The sequence below is a fragment of the Lotus japonicus genome, chromosome 5 (assembly GCF_012489685.1).
Source record: "Lotus japonicus ecotype B-129 chromosome 5, LjGifu_v1.2".
In the NCBI taxonomy this organism is placed as follows: domain Eukaryota; kingdom Viridiplantae; phylum Streptophyta; class Magnoliopsida; order Fabales; family Fabaceae; genus Lotus; species Lotus japonicus.
The window spans coordinates 52584657-52597364 of NC_080045.1; the positions used below are offsets into that span (position 1 = coordinate 52584657).

The 12708-nt window shown below is 34.4% G+C and overlaps 1 protein-coding gene across 1 annotated transcript; it reads left to right on the top strand.

Annotated features, from left to right (window-relative positions):
• The first annotated feature begins 4030 nt into the window (after positions 1-4030).
• LOC130717637 (heavy metal-associated isoprenylated plant protein 34) lies at positions 4031-6560 on the top strand. Its single transcript, XM_057567952.1, has 3 exons — positions 4031-4350; positions 4484-4559; positions 4837-6560. The coding sequence occupies exons 1-3, from the start codon at positions 4318-4320 to the stop codon at positions 6405-6407; spliced, it is 1680 nt and encodes a 559-aa protein (XP_057423935.1). The 5' UTR covers positions 4031-4317; the 3' UTR covers positions 6408-6560.
• The last annotated feature ends 6148 nt before the right edge of the window (positions 6561-12708 follow it).

The following is a 12708-nucleotide window of genomic DNA, read 5'->3' on the forward strand; positions in this document are numbered from 1 at the left end:
ACTTGGCATTGGTTAAAAGAGAAAGTGAGGGAGTTTCATTATTCATTATATGAATGGAAGTCAAATCCAGTCATATGCCTATCTTCTCTTTGAATTTTGCTAGGGACATGGGTTTTTGGCTACTGTTCGTGGTACGTTTGGAGTGGAGGTTGGGTTGTATTTTTTCTCTTCTGCTGTGCATTCTTAGCGTTGGACGTCTGTTGCCGTGGTTGCTTTTTGGGTTTGTATGTTGCTGCTATATGTTGGGGCATTCTTGGTTTATTTGGAGTAATAGTTTAAGTTTGTAAGGGAACTTAATCTGGTTTGGATTGTGCAGATGAGTTCTTTAAACTTTGTTTATTTTTTTCTTTCTTTCTTTATTTTTCTCTCTTTCTTTTCTTGTATTTGGGTTTAGCACCTCTTGTGCTATTTTTGAATACAATTCTTTGGCTTACCAAAAAGAAAAATATATCTTATACTTTCTCTCTCTTACTTTTTCTTTTCTTCCTATCTCTCTCATCCTCCACCTCCTTCCACCTCATCTTTGAGGTGTGAAAGGAACCATTATTCAAAAGAAAGTGAACCTTAGATTGTTTAATAGAAACGAATGTAGATGGAATAAAGTACAAGAAAAGTATAAAAGAGTGTGTTGCTAGCATTTGTCTCCTAATTAATGTTATATGTGAAAAAATAATATTGTATCTCAGGGCGAATCCAAATAAAGAAAATGTCTTAAATTAAACTCAAATGAGTGTTTCAAAATGAGGGCGGGGACATACATCTTCCTATTTTGGAAGAACCGACAAAAGTTGCAAATTTTTGCAATTGAAATTCATACACCCCCTTTCTTTACTTTTAAATCAAGTAAAGGAATATGATTAAAATCTCTCTTCTCCCTCTTGTTCCCTCTAATCAAACATATATAGTAAAGAGTTATATGCTAAAGGACATGGACTTTAGGCCAACTTATCAGTCTTGAGTCGAGCCCACTTCAAGGATTAAATTAGATGGGTTGACTTAGCGACTTCAAGCATAGCATGCCTAGAGTTTGTAAATTTGGGGGTGTGTAGTGTGCACCATTTCGATATTGGAACTTACATCGTAAGAAATCTCATCATTACAAGGTTTTGTTGGCTTAGGGATATTCACAAATTCATCATTTAGGCCTTCCCGACATATGTTAGACGTTGGCGTTTAGAGGAGCATAATCGGTATTGAAATGCGAGGGCAACTCCTTGTAAATTTTGTGGCAACATCTGACACATAAATGCATGCGGGGCTCCAAGGCTGCTCATCTCACTTTCGAAAGCGTTGAAGTACTCTAGGGGCCGGTCACCCCTATGTAGGGTTTGACCGTAGGTGGCTTCTGAAAGCTACCTAGAAGCTGTATAGATATCAAGGTTGATGAATAAAGAGTTAAAAATAAGGATCGGAAGGGACTCATTGTCTTCATTGAAATGCGAGATGTCCATCATGTCTCCTATGTGGGAAATTGTGGGTGCGGGACTAGTGTTGTGACTGATTGTCTGGGCCTCTTACTCTTAGTGACTTCCTTGATTCGAGGATGTAGCAATATGCGTTATCTCTTGGATATGCCTTCGAATGGTTGCGTTGTTGGGATAAGGGGAAGAGGCACTTGAGCAACAAGCAAAAGTTGTGCCTATATAACGGTGTGTGTAGTTTGTTGCATCATATGTTGTTCAATGACATTATTAGTCAGGTAGAGAACTATTATCGTGTGATTTCGATCTCTCTCACACTGCAGTTGTGCATATATTTCTTTATTTACTCTCTATTGTGTACAACAAATTCGAAGAGTGGAAAGATATATTATCCACCCTTCTTTTCCTCCCCTCCTTTCTTTTATCCATTATTCTTTTCTGCTAATCAAATATTGTGCAAACTACAATGTTCTTATTAAATTTCAAAGTGGTATTAACTCATGAAAATATATATATTAAGTCCAATCATTATAGGTTATCCAAGACATGATCATCTGTAACTTTTTTTTTGGTCACTTGATCATATATAACTTGAAAAAGAGTTTGTATGCGTTCATGTGAGTGGCAGCCCCCTATTATTTAAGGATCAAGAGGCAAAATCATCTCACTGAAGTAGGTACCTTTTGATCTGCGAATCTTCTATTCCTTTCATATATACCAATTGCTCACAAGATGTTCAAACAAAACAAAATGCACCGTAGTTGCCTACTTGCCCTATCAAGTACAATTTGTATAATATATTTGCATAGCTCAACAAAAATGAACTTTTTTTTTTTTGAACTTAACAAAAATGAACATTGATTAGCACACACTAGTTGAATAGTCATGTTAAAGTGGGAAAAAGAAAAAAAGAAGAACTAGAAAGTGACCGAATTATATGAAACCAAACCTACAAAAACAAAAGCATTTTGATAAACTTTGGATTTTTTGGACGGTGTTTTTCCCCATGGTGGTGGTGGTGGGGTTCTCTTTTGAAGATTGCAATATCTTTTCACAGTAAATTTTCAAAATTAAAAAGGATTAAAAAAGCGTTAAAGATTCATGAACTATTGGAACACCCGACACTTGCTGTTTATGACAATTTCAAACCGTCACAAATTGTACAATTTATAAGAAAAAGTAAATTCTACAATTTGTAAAGGTTGGTTAGAAACTACCACAAACAATAAGTAACAAAGTTTTTCTTAAAAGGTCGGTTCACACGGATCACCGCTCTAAATAAAAAGTGCGATATGGGGACAGCAAAGTTCCACCATCTAGTCTTTTGATGAAGACAAACAATGATTTTGGTTGGAAAAGCAGGGTCCAAACTCACAGAAGATCATTGTTCAATGTCCTCCAATTTTTTATAAAATTAAAGTGTCCATTTTTTAGAGTCTAGTGATTGGCTCTATTATTTGTCATCAGTGTAATGTTATTGGGATGGGTTTTTGTTTTTGAGAGGTCACTGTGTTTGTTTCATACTTTGCTTTTTACACACGAACCCAAATTTTCAGAATGACTATTTAAGCTTGACTGACGAGTCTTCTGGTCCACGCTGTTTCACTTCCTTTGAGAAAGTCCAAAACAAAACATGTTCTGATTCATCACAAGACATTAAAATTGATAAACACAGACTTTGAAATTGAAGGACAAACATATACGTTAGAAAAAGTGATAATTTAATAATCATTACAAAGTTGAGAAGTAAGAGAATCAAAACATTGGTGAAGCGTGCTCTGGGATGCTACAACCAAAATAACATGATCCAAGTTTCACATAAAAGTTGAATGAAAATGTAGCAGCTGATCAATAATTTGGATTCAAATTTCAACTCATAATGTGATTAGGAACATGGTTGAGTAACGCAGGCCAAGTTATCTCTTTGAAGAATTGAACTTGTCAAGTGGTTATTTGACTCACCTTCCAAGTGTGCCAGGCAAGGAAGTTGATATAGATTGTTATGTTCTACCTTAAACGCAACCACATAAGGTATGATGCAATCCAACAGCAAATTAAGTCCCCCATTCACATTGCACATCAAGCAAGTCATGAGCATGTTTAATTTAGTGTTGGTGAAATCACAAACGTGATCACATAATAAACTTTTGAGGTTGAATACCTATTTTTTTTTTACATCGGAAAGATAAATTGCAGTCGTCAAGAATTGATCCTTGAACCTCTTCCTACCCAACTCATATGCCCCCCCAGCTCCTACCACTTGAGCTATCATACGGGGACATGTTGAATACCTCTTGTATTCAATACAAACTATTGAATTTGAGAAAAAAAAAATCATAGTTGTTTTATTTTCTGCGAAATTATTGTCTTATATTTTGAAAAATTAAAATGTATATGAATTTGTTTATGGGCCTAAATGAAGAGGGCCGGCCCAGAATTTGATGGGCTGAATAAGCAAGAAACTGAAAAAGTTAGCCATTCTGTCTTTTTATTAAAAAAAGAAAGAAAATATTAAAAAAGATTCTTGCATCTAATTATGAAGTAGCAAAAATGGCAGTATTAAGCTGTCAGTGAGACCACTTTCAAAGCAAGTTTTATATATAAACTATAAACTATAAAGCCAACACATAGACATAGAAGCTAACCTAGTTCCTAGCTGTAGCTTCAGCAAACACCTTCTCTCTTCTCTTTCCTTTTAATTTCTCTGTAAAATGTGATCTGTACTTGTGATTGTGCCTAAACAGTACGGATATTAGAAGTGTGTCCAGTTCATGCCAACAATACCCTTTAAAAATATCTCAAACACCACTCCTACCAACTGTTAGTTCATTTGTTTCACTACATATCCACTCACTCACTCACATCTCTGTGTTTTGTGCAAGAACTTGCTTCAAAGATGAGTAAACAACAAGACATGATGAAAATTCAGGTACACACTTGTTACTAGTTTTGAGTTCTCTTTCTCTACACAAGTTGAAAACTAACATGTTCCTTTTTTAGTTTTTGGAGTTAAGTTTTGAACTTTTACTAACTGATCTGTGCTGTGTTGGTTTCCCATTTAGAGTTGCCTTCTGAAGGTTAACATCCATTGTGATGGCTGTGAGCAGAAAGTGAAGAAACTTCTGCAGAAAATTGATGGTACATTTTCAGCATCACCACCTCTTTTGCTTTTCTTCTTTTTTTTTTTGAAATTCTCATTCTATATGCTTCCTATCTCAACTTTACCATGTTGCTTAACACATCCCCAGTTTCCTAACTCTTCTTAGTTAGATGTTTACATGTTCAAAGATTGCAACTTTACTCTGTTGATGTTTTTGTATTTTTTCATTTTTTTTTTCTTTTTGAGCTATGTTTGATGTAACTGTTTACTTTTGTGCAATTTTGTCGTTAACCCTGATGGATTTTTGTGATCCAGGTGTGTATTCTGTGAACATAGATGCTGAGCAAGGGAAGGTGTTGGTGTCAGGTCATGTAGATCCAGCCAAGCTCATAAAAAAGCTGAAAAGTTCAGGGAAGCATGCTGAACTTTGGGGTGGGGGTGGCCAGAAAGGCATGATGTTCAATCAAAACTACCCTACCCACCCTCAGTTCAAGAACATGCAAATTGATAACAGCAAAGGGGGGAAGGACAACAACAAGTCTCAGAATCAAAAGGGTCAGAAGGGTGGTGGTGGTGGTGGTGGTGGTGTTCAACTTTCACAGTTCCAAAATCAAAAAGGGGCAAAGGATCTAAAAGCACCCTCCAAAAACCAGAAATCTGTCAGCTTCAACTTGTCAGAAGATGAATTTGATGACAGTGATGAGGATTTTGATGATGAGTTTGATGAAGATTTTGATGATTATGATGAAGAGGATGAAGAAGAAGAGTATGGTCATGGACATGGTCATGGTCATGGCCATGGACAGGGCCAAGGCTTTGGGGGGCATCCTATGCAGAACAAGATGATGCCTATGATGGGGAAGGGCCTCATGGGGCCACAAGGGCCTGCTGGTATGATGATGATGAATGGGGCTGCCATGAACAACCATAAAGGGAATAATGCTATGATGGGTGGTGGGGGAGGGAATTTTGGGGGTGCCAAGAAAGGTGAAGTCATTGACCTACCTGTAAAAATGAAGGGCAAAGGTGGAAACTTCAGCAATGAGGGGAAGAAAGGTAATGGAGATGGAGGTAACAAGAGCAAAGAGGGAAAGCAGAAAGGTGGAGGTGGGGGAGATAGTAGTAGTGATAAGAAGAAGAAAACCAAAGACAAAAATGGAGGTGGTTTTCTAGTTAAGTTTTTAGGCCTTGGGAAGAAGAGCAAGAAGGGAGGAGGAGGAGGAGGAGGTGAGACAGCAAACAAGAACAAGAACAAGAACAAGAACAATGGAGGAGGAAACAACAAAGGGAAAGAAGGAAAGAAAGGTGGAGGAGGAGGAGGAGGGAAATTGGATAAAATTGACTTTGATTTCCAGGATTTTGACATCCCTAGTCATGGTAAAAGTGGTGGCAAGGGCGGTGGCGGTGGTGGGAAGGGCAATAAAAATGGCCATGATCATGGTCATGGTAATGGTGGTAACATGAATGGTAATGGGGGTCACATGGATCCAATGAGCCAATTGGGTTCAATGGGCCAGATGGGTCCAATGGGCCAGATGAGGAACATGCCGGCGGTGCAAGGGTTGCCGGCTGGGGCGGCTGCCATGAACGGCGGTGGCTACTATCAAGGTATGCAGATGCAACCCAACCCATACAACATGCAGCAGCAGCAGCAACAACAGCAGTACATGGCTATGATGATGCAGCAACAACAACTGCAACAACAACAACAACAACAGCAGCAGCAGCAAGCAAACATGAACATGTACCCACAACACATGATGTATGGGAGGCCACATCCATCCATGAACTACATGGGGCCACCGCCAATGCCGTCGCACCCCATGACGGATCCAATGACTCATGTTTTCAGTGATGAGAACACTGAGAGTTGCAGCATCATGTAAATTGCTAATGGCTAGTTAAGGTTTTCAGTTTTTATTGTTTCCTAGTCTTTTTTTTTGTGGGGGGTTCATTAAATTTTGCTGTTAGTGGTAGAAAATGTGCAAGGTTTTAGGATCATTTGATATATAATATGCTACTGCTTGTTTTATTTTGCACCCTGCCCTGTTTGAAAACAATTTCATGGACAGGACACACTGCCCCTGCAAGGCAATCACTGACCCTCACATGGCCTGTTCTGAAATTAATTGGATTCATGTCATCATGTGTCATGTGAAATTCAACGCTTGGCTTTATTCTTTGGCCAAATATGTGCTTTTGACACACCATTGAAGGTTATATAATATTCAGTGCTTCACTACTTCGGTTCACATGTCTGTAAAACAAATCTCATCTTAACCTGATGTGAGATTTTTAATGTATTCATTTGAGAAGGAAAAGTGAGCTAAATCCCTGGTGTTAAGTTCTGAATGCATAAGATGATGCTCTAGTGTCAAAGGAGCTAAATCCCTATTTAAAATTCCGCTTGAGTAGATATTAACATCTGAAGACAAGAAAAATAAACCAAGAAAACATAATCTCATCCAGCTTAATAAAAGGTTAAAATTTCACTAGCACACGGACGAACTATATATGTTAATGTCTGCATTGCATGTAAGCTATCAGCTACCTTTTCTAATTCACTAGGACCTTCTTGGATCCCACCATCCAAGTTTTCATCCCCAAGTCCGCAACTGATAGCTAACAGGCATCAGTAATCTGCAAAACCAGGAAACACAGGTAATATCAGAAACAAAATGAACTATGATCAATAACAGTACAGGAAAAGGGATCAAAATCAATTTATAAAAGTGCAGTAAGAAAATGGCCAAATTTTGGCCAACTTAAGCTTAATTCTCTTGAGTAGTTCTGATTAACTGTTATCTCAATTGAAGGTGGTGGTGAATTCATGTATACATTAGAAAGTGATGAAGTGAAAAGTACAATTATCTAGGATTGGTTTGAAATCTTTTGTACTCAAAACTGTATCTCGTTTTCTATCTCACTAATAAAATATTGACATGTCAATTAAAAATCACCATGTAAGTATGTAACTGCTCAACTCATGTCACTTTTAATTGACATGACAATATTTCATATTTTAGGGAGATGAAAGTGCAATTAAGACAAAAATAAATGAAAGCATGTACTAATAAATCATTTGTAATTGAAAGTTTATGTGAGTTCAGTTTCGATCACCATTAAATATGTTAGTGCATGCTTTGAGACCATAAATTACTTGCAAGTGGTATGTTCTAATCAACTAATAAGTGCATAAATTTGCTTTACTATATGCATGTTTATTTTTTTAGTCAAAGTTATGAAATATCAATTACTAATTTTTTTCATTGACAACTAGACTATTTTATTTCTCTTGAGTAAATTAATAATAAAAAGGAGTCAAGTCGTTTTTTAACATATTATAATTTAATGCTCTTCTGTAGCTTTCTGAGTTAAGAGTTAGACTACTCTTTAATCATGCACATCTCACAATAAAACATAAGATAGTGCCCATTGGTAAACCTTTTCTAAAATGAAAAAAATAATAGTGCATAGTCCACTTGCCAATAATTTATTTAATTTGCTCAGTGGCCTTACCTTATAAAATTAGTTTGAGGCATGTGTCCCTCTACTTACCTCCTTACCTGTAAGTCACTCTTCTCTACCGACACAAGTGACAAACTTGTTAAATTTTGATATTCGTCCATTTATATCTGTGGATAGAGCCAATGGAATGGTGGGGCCAGTCCTTAAGATTGAAAACATTTTTGGATAGATGATAAATTACTTTCTTGAGATACTCTCAGAAGTTAAAGATAGGAACATTTTCTAACCATGTCTCTTTCATACATATAGAAGCATGTGATCATTGATAGTTTGTTTTTCATGGGTAAAAAATGCCCAAATCAACCGAATGATTTAAGTCTTAGAATTTTTTAATTAATTCAAATCACACTTGGATAGTTGAATTGTATATAACAACACAAGAAAATTTGACTTAAATGTGTTTCTAAACCACACAACCTTAACTTAAATGTATACAAAACCCGCACGCAATGGTAAATTTGTTTAAATATCTTAAGTCACAAAGCAATTAAAACAAATATAAACACCAAAGTTTAAATACAATAATAACAACAAAAGTCTTATCCATTAAGTAAAGTCGGCTATATGAATTACATACGTCATTTAGCTCAATTATCTTTAAAAATATATTCTCATGTCCTTTTCGGTCTTTCTCTACCTCTCTTTGTGGAATTAAAAATCATGATATCAACCCTTCTCACCGATACTTCTATATACCTTCTTTATACATGCATGCCCATATCATCATAATCGATTTTTCGTCATCTTCTCTCTACGATATGTATCACTCTAATATCTCATATAATTTGCTCATTGCTTATCCTTTTCTTTGTAGGTGCTCACACATCCATGTTAACATTCACATTTCTGCTACTTCAACTTTTCTCTCTTGGAAGCAATATAGTTTTTTTTTTGTCAACGTAAACAACATAGTTCTGACCTGGCCCAGCCAGTCTACAATTAGCTAAAAGTGAGTTATTGAATTTGAGATACTCAACCTAGCCAAAAAAAAATATGGGTCCAATGGGCCTCCTACAGCCAATATTCTCCTATGAACAAAAAAAATATAATGACAAAAAAAATAAATTAACATCTCTAATACCTTTATATATTAGCACAAGTGTTTCACTTGAAAATTCAAGTATTATTTTTAAAATAAGAAATTAGTTATCTAGTTTTTTAATGAAAGGTGATTAGAATAAAGTGATTATGCGAATTACAGAGACATGTATTTGTCATTGGGGAATAATACCTCAAAAGAGAGAGATTTCAAGGCTTCAAAGTATTAAATATTGCAGAGTATAACATATTTGCTCAAAATTCACGTAACAAAATATAAAATCAACAAAGCAAGCAAATCCTATTCTCCATTTCGGCTAGCCTTGTCACCATAACCAAATCATTCACTCTTAAGTGATTTTTGTTTAGTTTGTTACTTTTACATTTTTCTCATGTCTTATCATTTTCATAATTTTGGTGGCTAATGTAAGTTATTAAACTAACTCTAATAAAAATGGACTTAGTATGGTCATTTAGTCTTGACTCTTGAACGAAAATACAATTCGCGAGGTTTTAAAATGATCTACTTCATTCTTTTTTTAAAATGTGATTACTAAAGTTAATCACCTGTGTCTGATTGTTTGGATTGGGATCTTTGTGGGAATAATTGGTTTTTTAGCATTTGTAATTTGGTTGCTGGCTTTTATTTTCGTTAGTGCTTGTTTTTTTCTGGTAGTGATGTGATCTCTTGTAACATCATTACTTTTTTGTATTCGGGTTATAGCACTCCTGTGCTAGTTTTGAATGCCATCATTTGGCTTATAAAAAAAACTAATCGCCTAATAAGTTGAAGTTGAGATATATAATATATAATAAAGAACTAACGGGAACATCAACATGCTTTGAATTTTATCATAAGGAACTTACAGAAATGGATCCAATTTAGTCACTACTTTCAATTATACTAGTGAATTCATAAATGATTTATAGAAAAGCATCATCAACTAGATAGTCTAGAACATCAATGAATCGTGGAGTACGAAAAGTAGCTTAGCTTATTGATCATTTACGAAATTGATTTACTAAATACACATAATACAATTAGTTTAGGGATCCTTTAGAAAAAAAAGGTAACTTATAAAACCCTGTACCTTTTCTTACATTTGTTTAATGAGTGCAATATAAGAAACTCACCGTTCCATACTTCCATTAGAATCACGTTTCAGCACACTATAATTTGACAACGGAGAAGTGAGATACATTGAAGATATTTAAAAGAAGGAATAAAAGATTAAAAGATCAAGAATGTGTGATGAAAACAAATAGTGGAGAAAAATTGAGGTAGTGGAGGATTGACGAAGATATAAAAAGAAAAACTGGTTAATAGTCAAATTACTCTGTGAGTTTGTAAGCGAGTTTGATTTTAGTTTTTGTGAGGAAAAATGATGTTTAGTGTCAGTTATTTGTATAACTACTGGCGCTAAAATCAAACTCGCTTACAAACTTAGAGACTAATTTGACCATTAAGCCAAAGAAAAAAAATTATGAGAAAAAGAGACAAAATATACTAGAATTACATTTGTCGAGTACAACTTGTAAAAATTTAATAAATGAAAAAAATAGTGGGAACAAAATCAATTAGGCTTAGGACAACTAGTAGATACTTGAGCTTTTTAACCATCTAGCCCAAGATTCAATCCATGTGTGACATATACGGAGAATGATTTCTTGAAGAGACTTAATTATCCACTTAATGTGACCTCTGAGTCTTGAAAGGATTAATCTTATGCTTTGTCGGCCGGAGATACCTTAAAAAACTATTAGGACAACTTGTAAATAGCTAAGCTCCTTAACCATCTAGCTCAAGATTCGATCCTTGGGTTGCACGTATGGAGATGATTTGTTGGGAGATGCTTACCTACTTAATGTGACTTCCGAGTCATGAGAGGATTAATCTCATGGTTGTCCGGCTGAAGATACCTTAAAAAACTAAAAATAAGAAATGCATGGGAAATACGATGTAGTCAATGCATATTTCATTACATTTCAAACGTGAAAATAAAAAATTAATGAGTGAATAAATAAAACCTAGTTGAAATTTTGCTAGTTTGGAAATTCATAATTAAGTGAATAAGTGACACATTCATCTTTTTTGTGCTAAAAACCAAGGATATTAAAACCGGACCGTTGATCAAACCAGTGAGGGCATTGGTTCAAGATTCACTGGTTCAACCGTAGTTGAACCGTGGTCCAACCGATATTACCGCTATAAATTAAATAATATTACTTTACAATAAATATATATAACATAAGATAATAATATTGAATAAAAAATAATATTCATATTGAAAAGAATTGCACAACATAGTTTAATTTTTTTAATATATATATTTATTTTTGTTTTGGTCGAGATATCTATATCTATATCTATCTATCTATCTATATCTATCTATCTATCTATATATTATATTAAAGTAAAGTTTGGCAACAAGGGGGGTAAAATAGTCATGAAATAAACTATGACTCATGAATAAATATTTTACCATGGGTCTTTATGTAATTTTGTAGAATAATTTTTTGGAAATCAATCATGACCGTTGATTAGTTTTGATCTTGACCGTCCTTACAATTTTAAATGAACTTATTATTATGTATATGTTATTAGTTATGGAATTCCATAGGGCAAACATACTTAGTTTTCATTTTTTGAATTATTAATTCAATCTTAATTAATATTAATAATCCTTTAGAAGGGAAGTTGGAGGATTTTTTGCAACTTTAAGGGTAAGATAGTAACTCAATGAATGAATGCACATGAGTGAATATTTTTTCATGGGCATATATGTAAATTTGTGAATAATTAATTATGAAACCAATCTTGATCGTTGTTTGCTTCTAATCCTAACCGTACATCATTTTCTTACAAAACCCTTTGAGAAACCTTTTCACATTCTTGGTTGTTTTCTTTGTTGCTTTTGTAACTATTGAATGTGGTTACAAAAATATCAAGAGTCTCTTCCTTTTTCTCACATATGTGAAACACTTTTCCATTCCACTTTCATATTCCTTTCATCTTTCTCATCTTGATCTCCATAACCTCTATTCATTTGGAAGAAATCTCTCACATTTGGATTCTCCAACAGCTCCATCCCTACACAAGAAGATCTTCTGTCAGGTTAGAACATTTTCTACTTCATCTCTTCTTTTTTATCATCCACTTCTTATTCATCATCATTTTTCATTCTTAAGCATTGATGTTCTTCTCCATCATCATCGTACATCCGGTAAGAGTTCTCTATGGATTAATAACATTATTATGATATTTTCTTAACTTCTATTCCGTTTTCTCCTTTTTCATTTCTTTATTTGTGTTTCATTGTTTTTCACGCACAATTTTAGGATGTTGCTTCCATTTCTTTGACAGTTCAATCTTCAGTTAAAATATGTTTCTTACTTTCTTTCGCATTTTCATTATCAACTAAATCGACCAAATGACTTTTTTTTCTAATCTAACACAATGAAGTATTTGTTCTTATTTTACATTTAATTGATTTTGTTTCAATTTTTTCTTCTTTCAGGTTTTATTGCTATTGTTTATGTTTTTCCAATATACTATCTTTAAAATATGAAAGTTTCTTGCATCCGTTGTACTTTTTAATTGTTTGATTGTCAACTTGGTCT

Excerpts from the sequence above, each read along its gene's own strand:
- LOC130717637 (XM_057567952.1), top strand. The coding sequence starts at position 4,318 with ATGAGTAAACAACAAGACATGATGAAAATTCAG. Across the intron at positions 4,351-4,483 it reads AAGACATGATGAAAATTCAG|AGTTGCCTTCTGAAGGTTAA; the intron begins GTACACACTTGT and ends TTTCCCATTTAG. Across the intron at positions 4,560-4,836 it reads ACTTCTGCAGAAAATTGATG|GTGTGTATTCTGTGAACATA; the intron begins GTACATTTTCAG and ends TTTGTGATCCAG.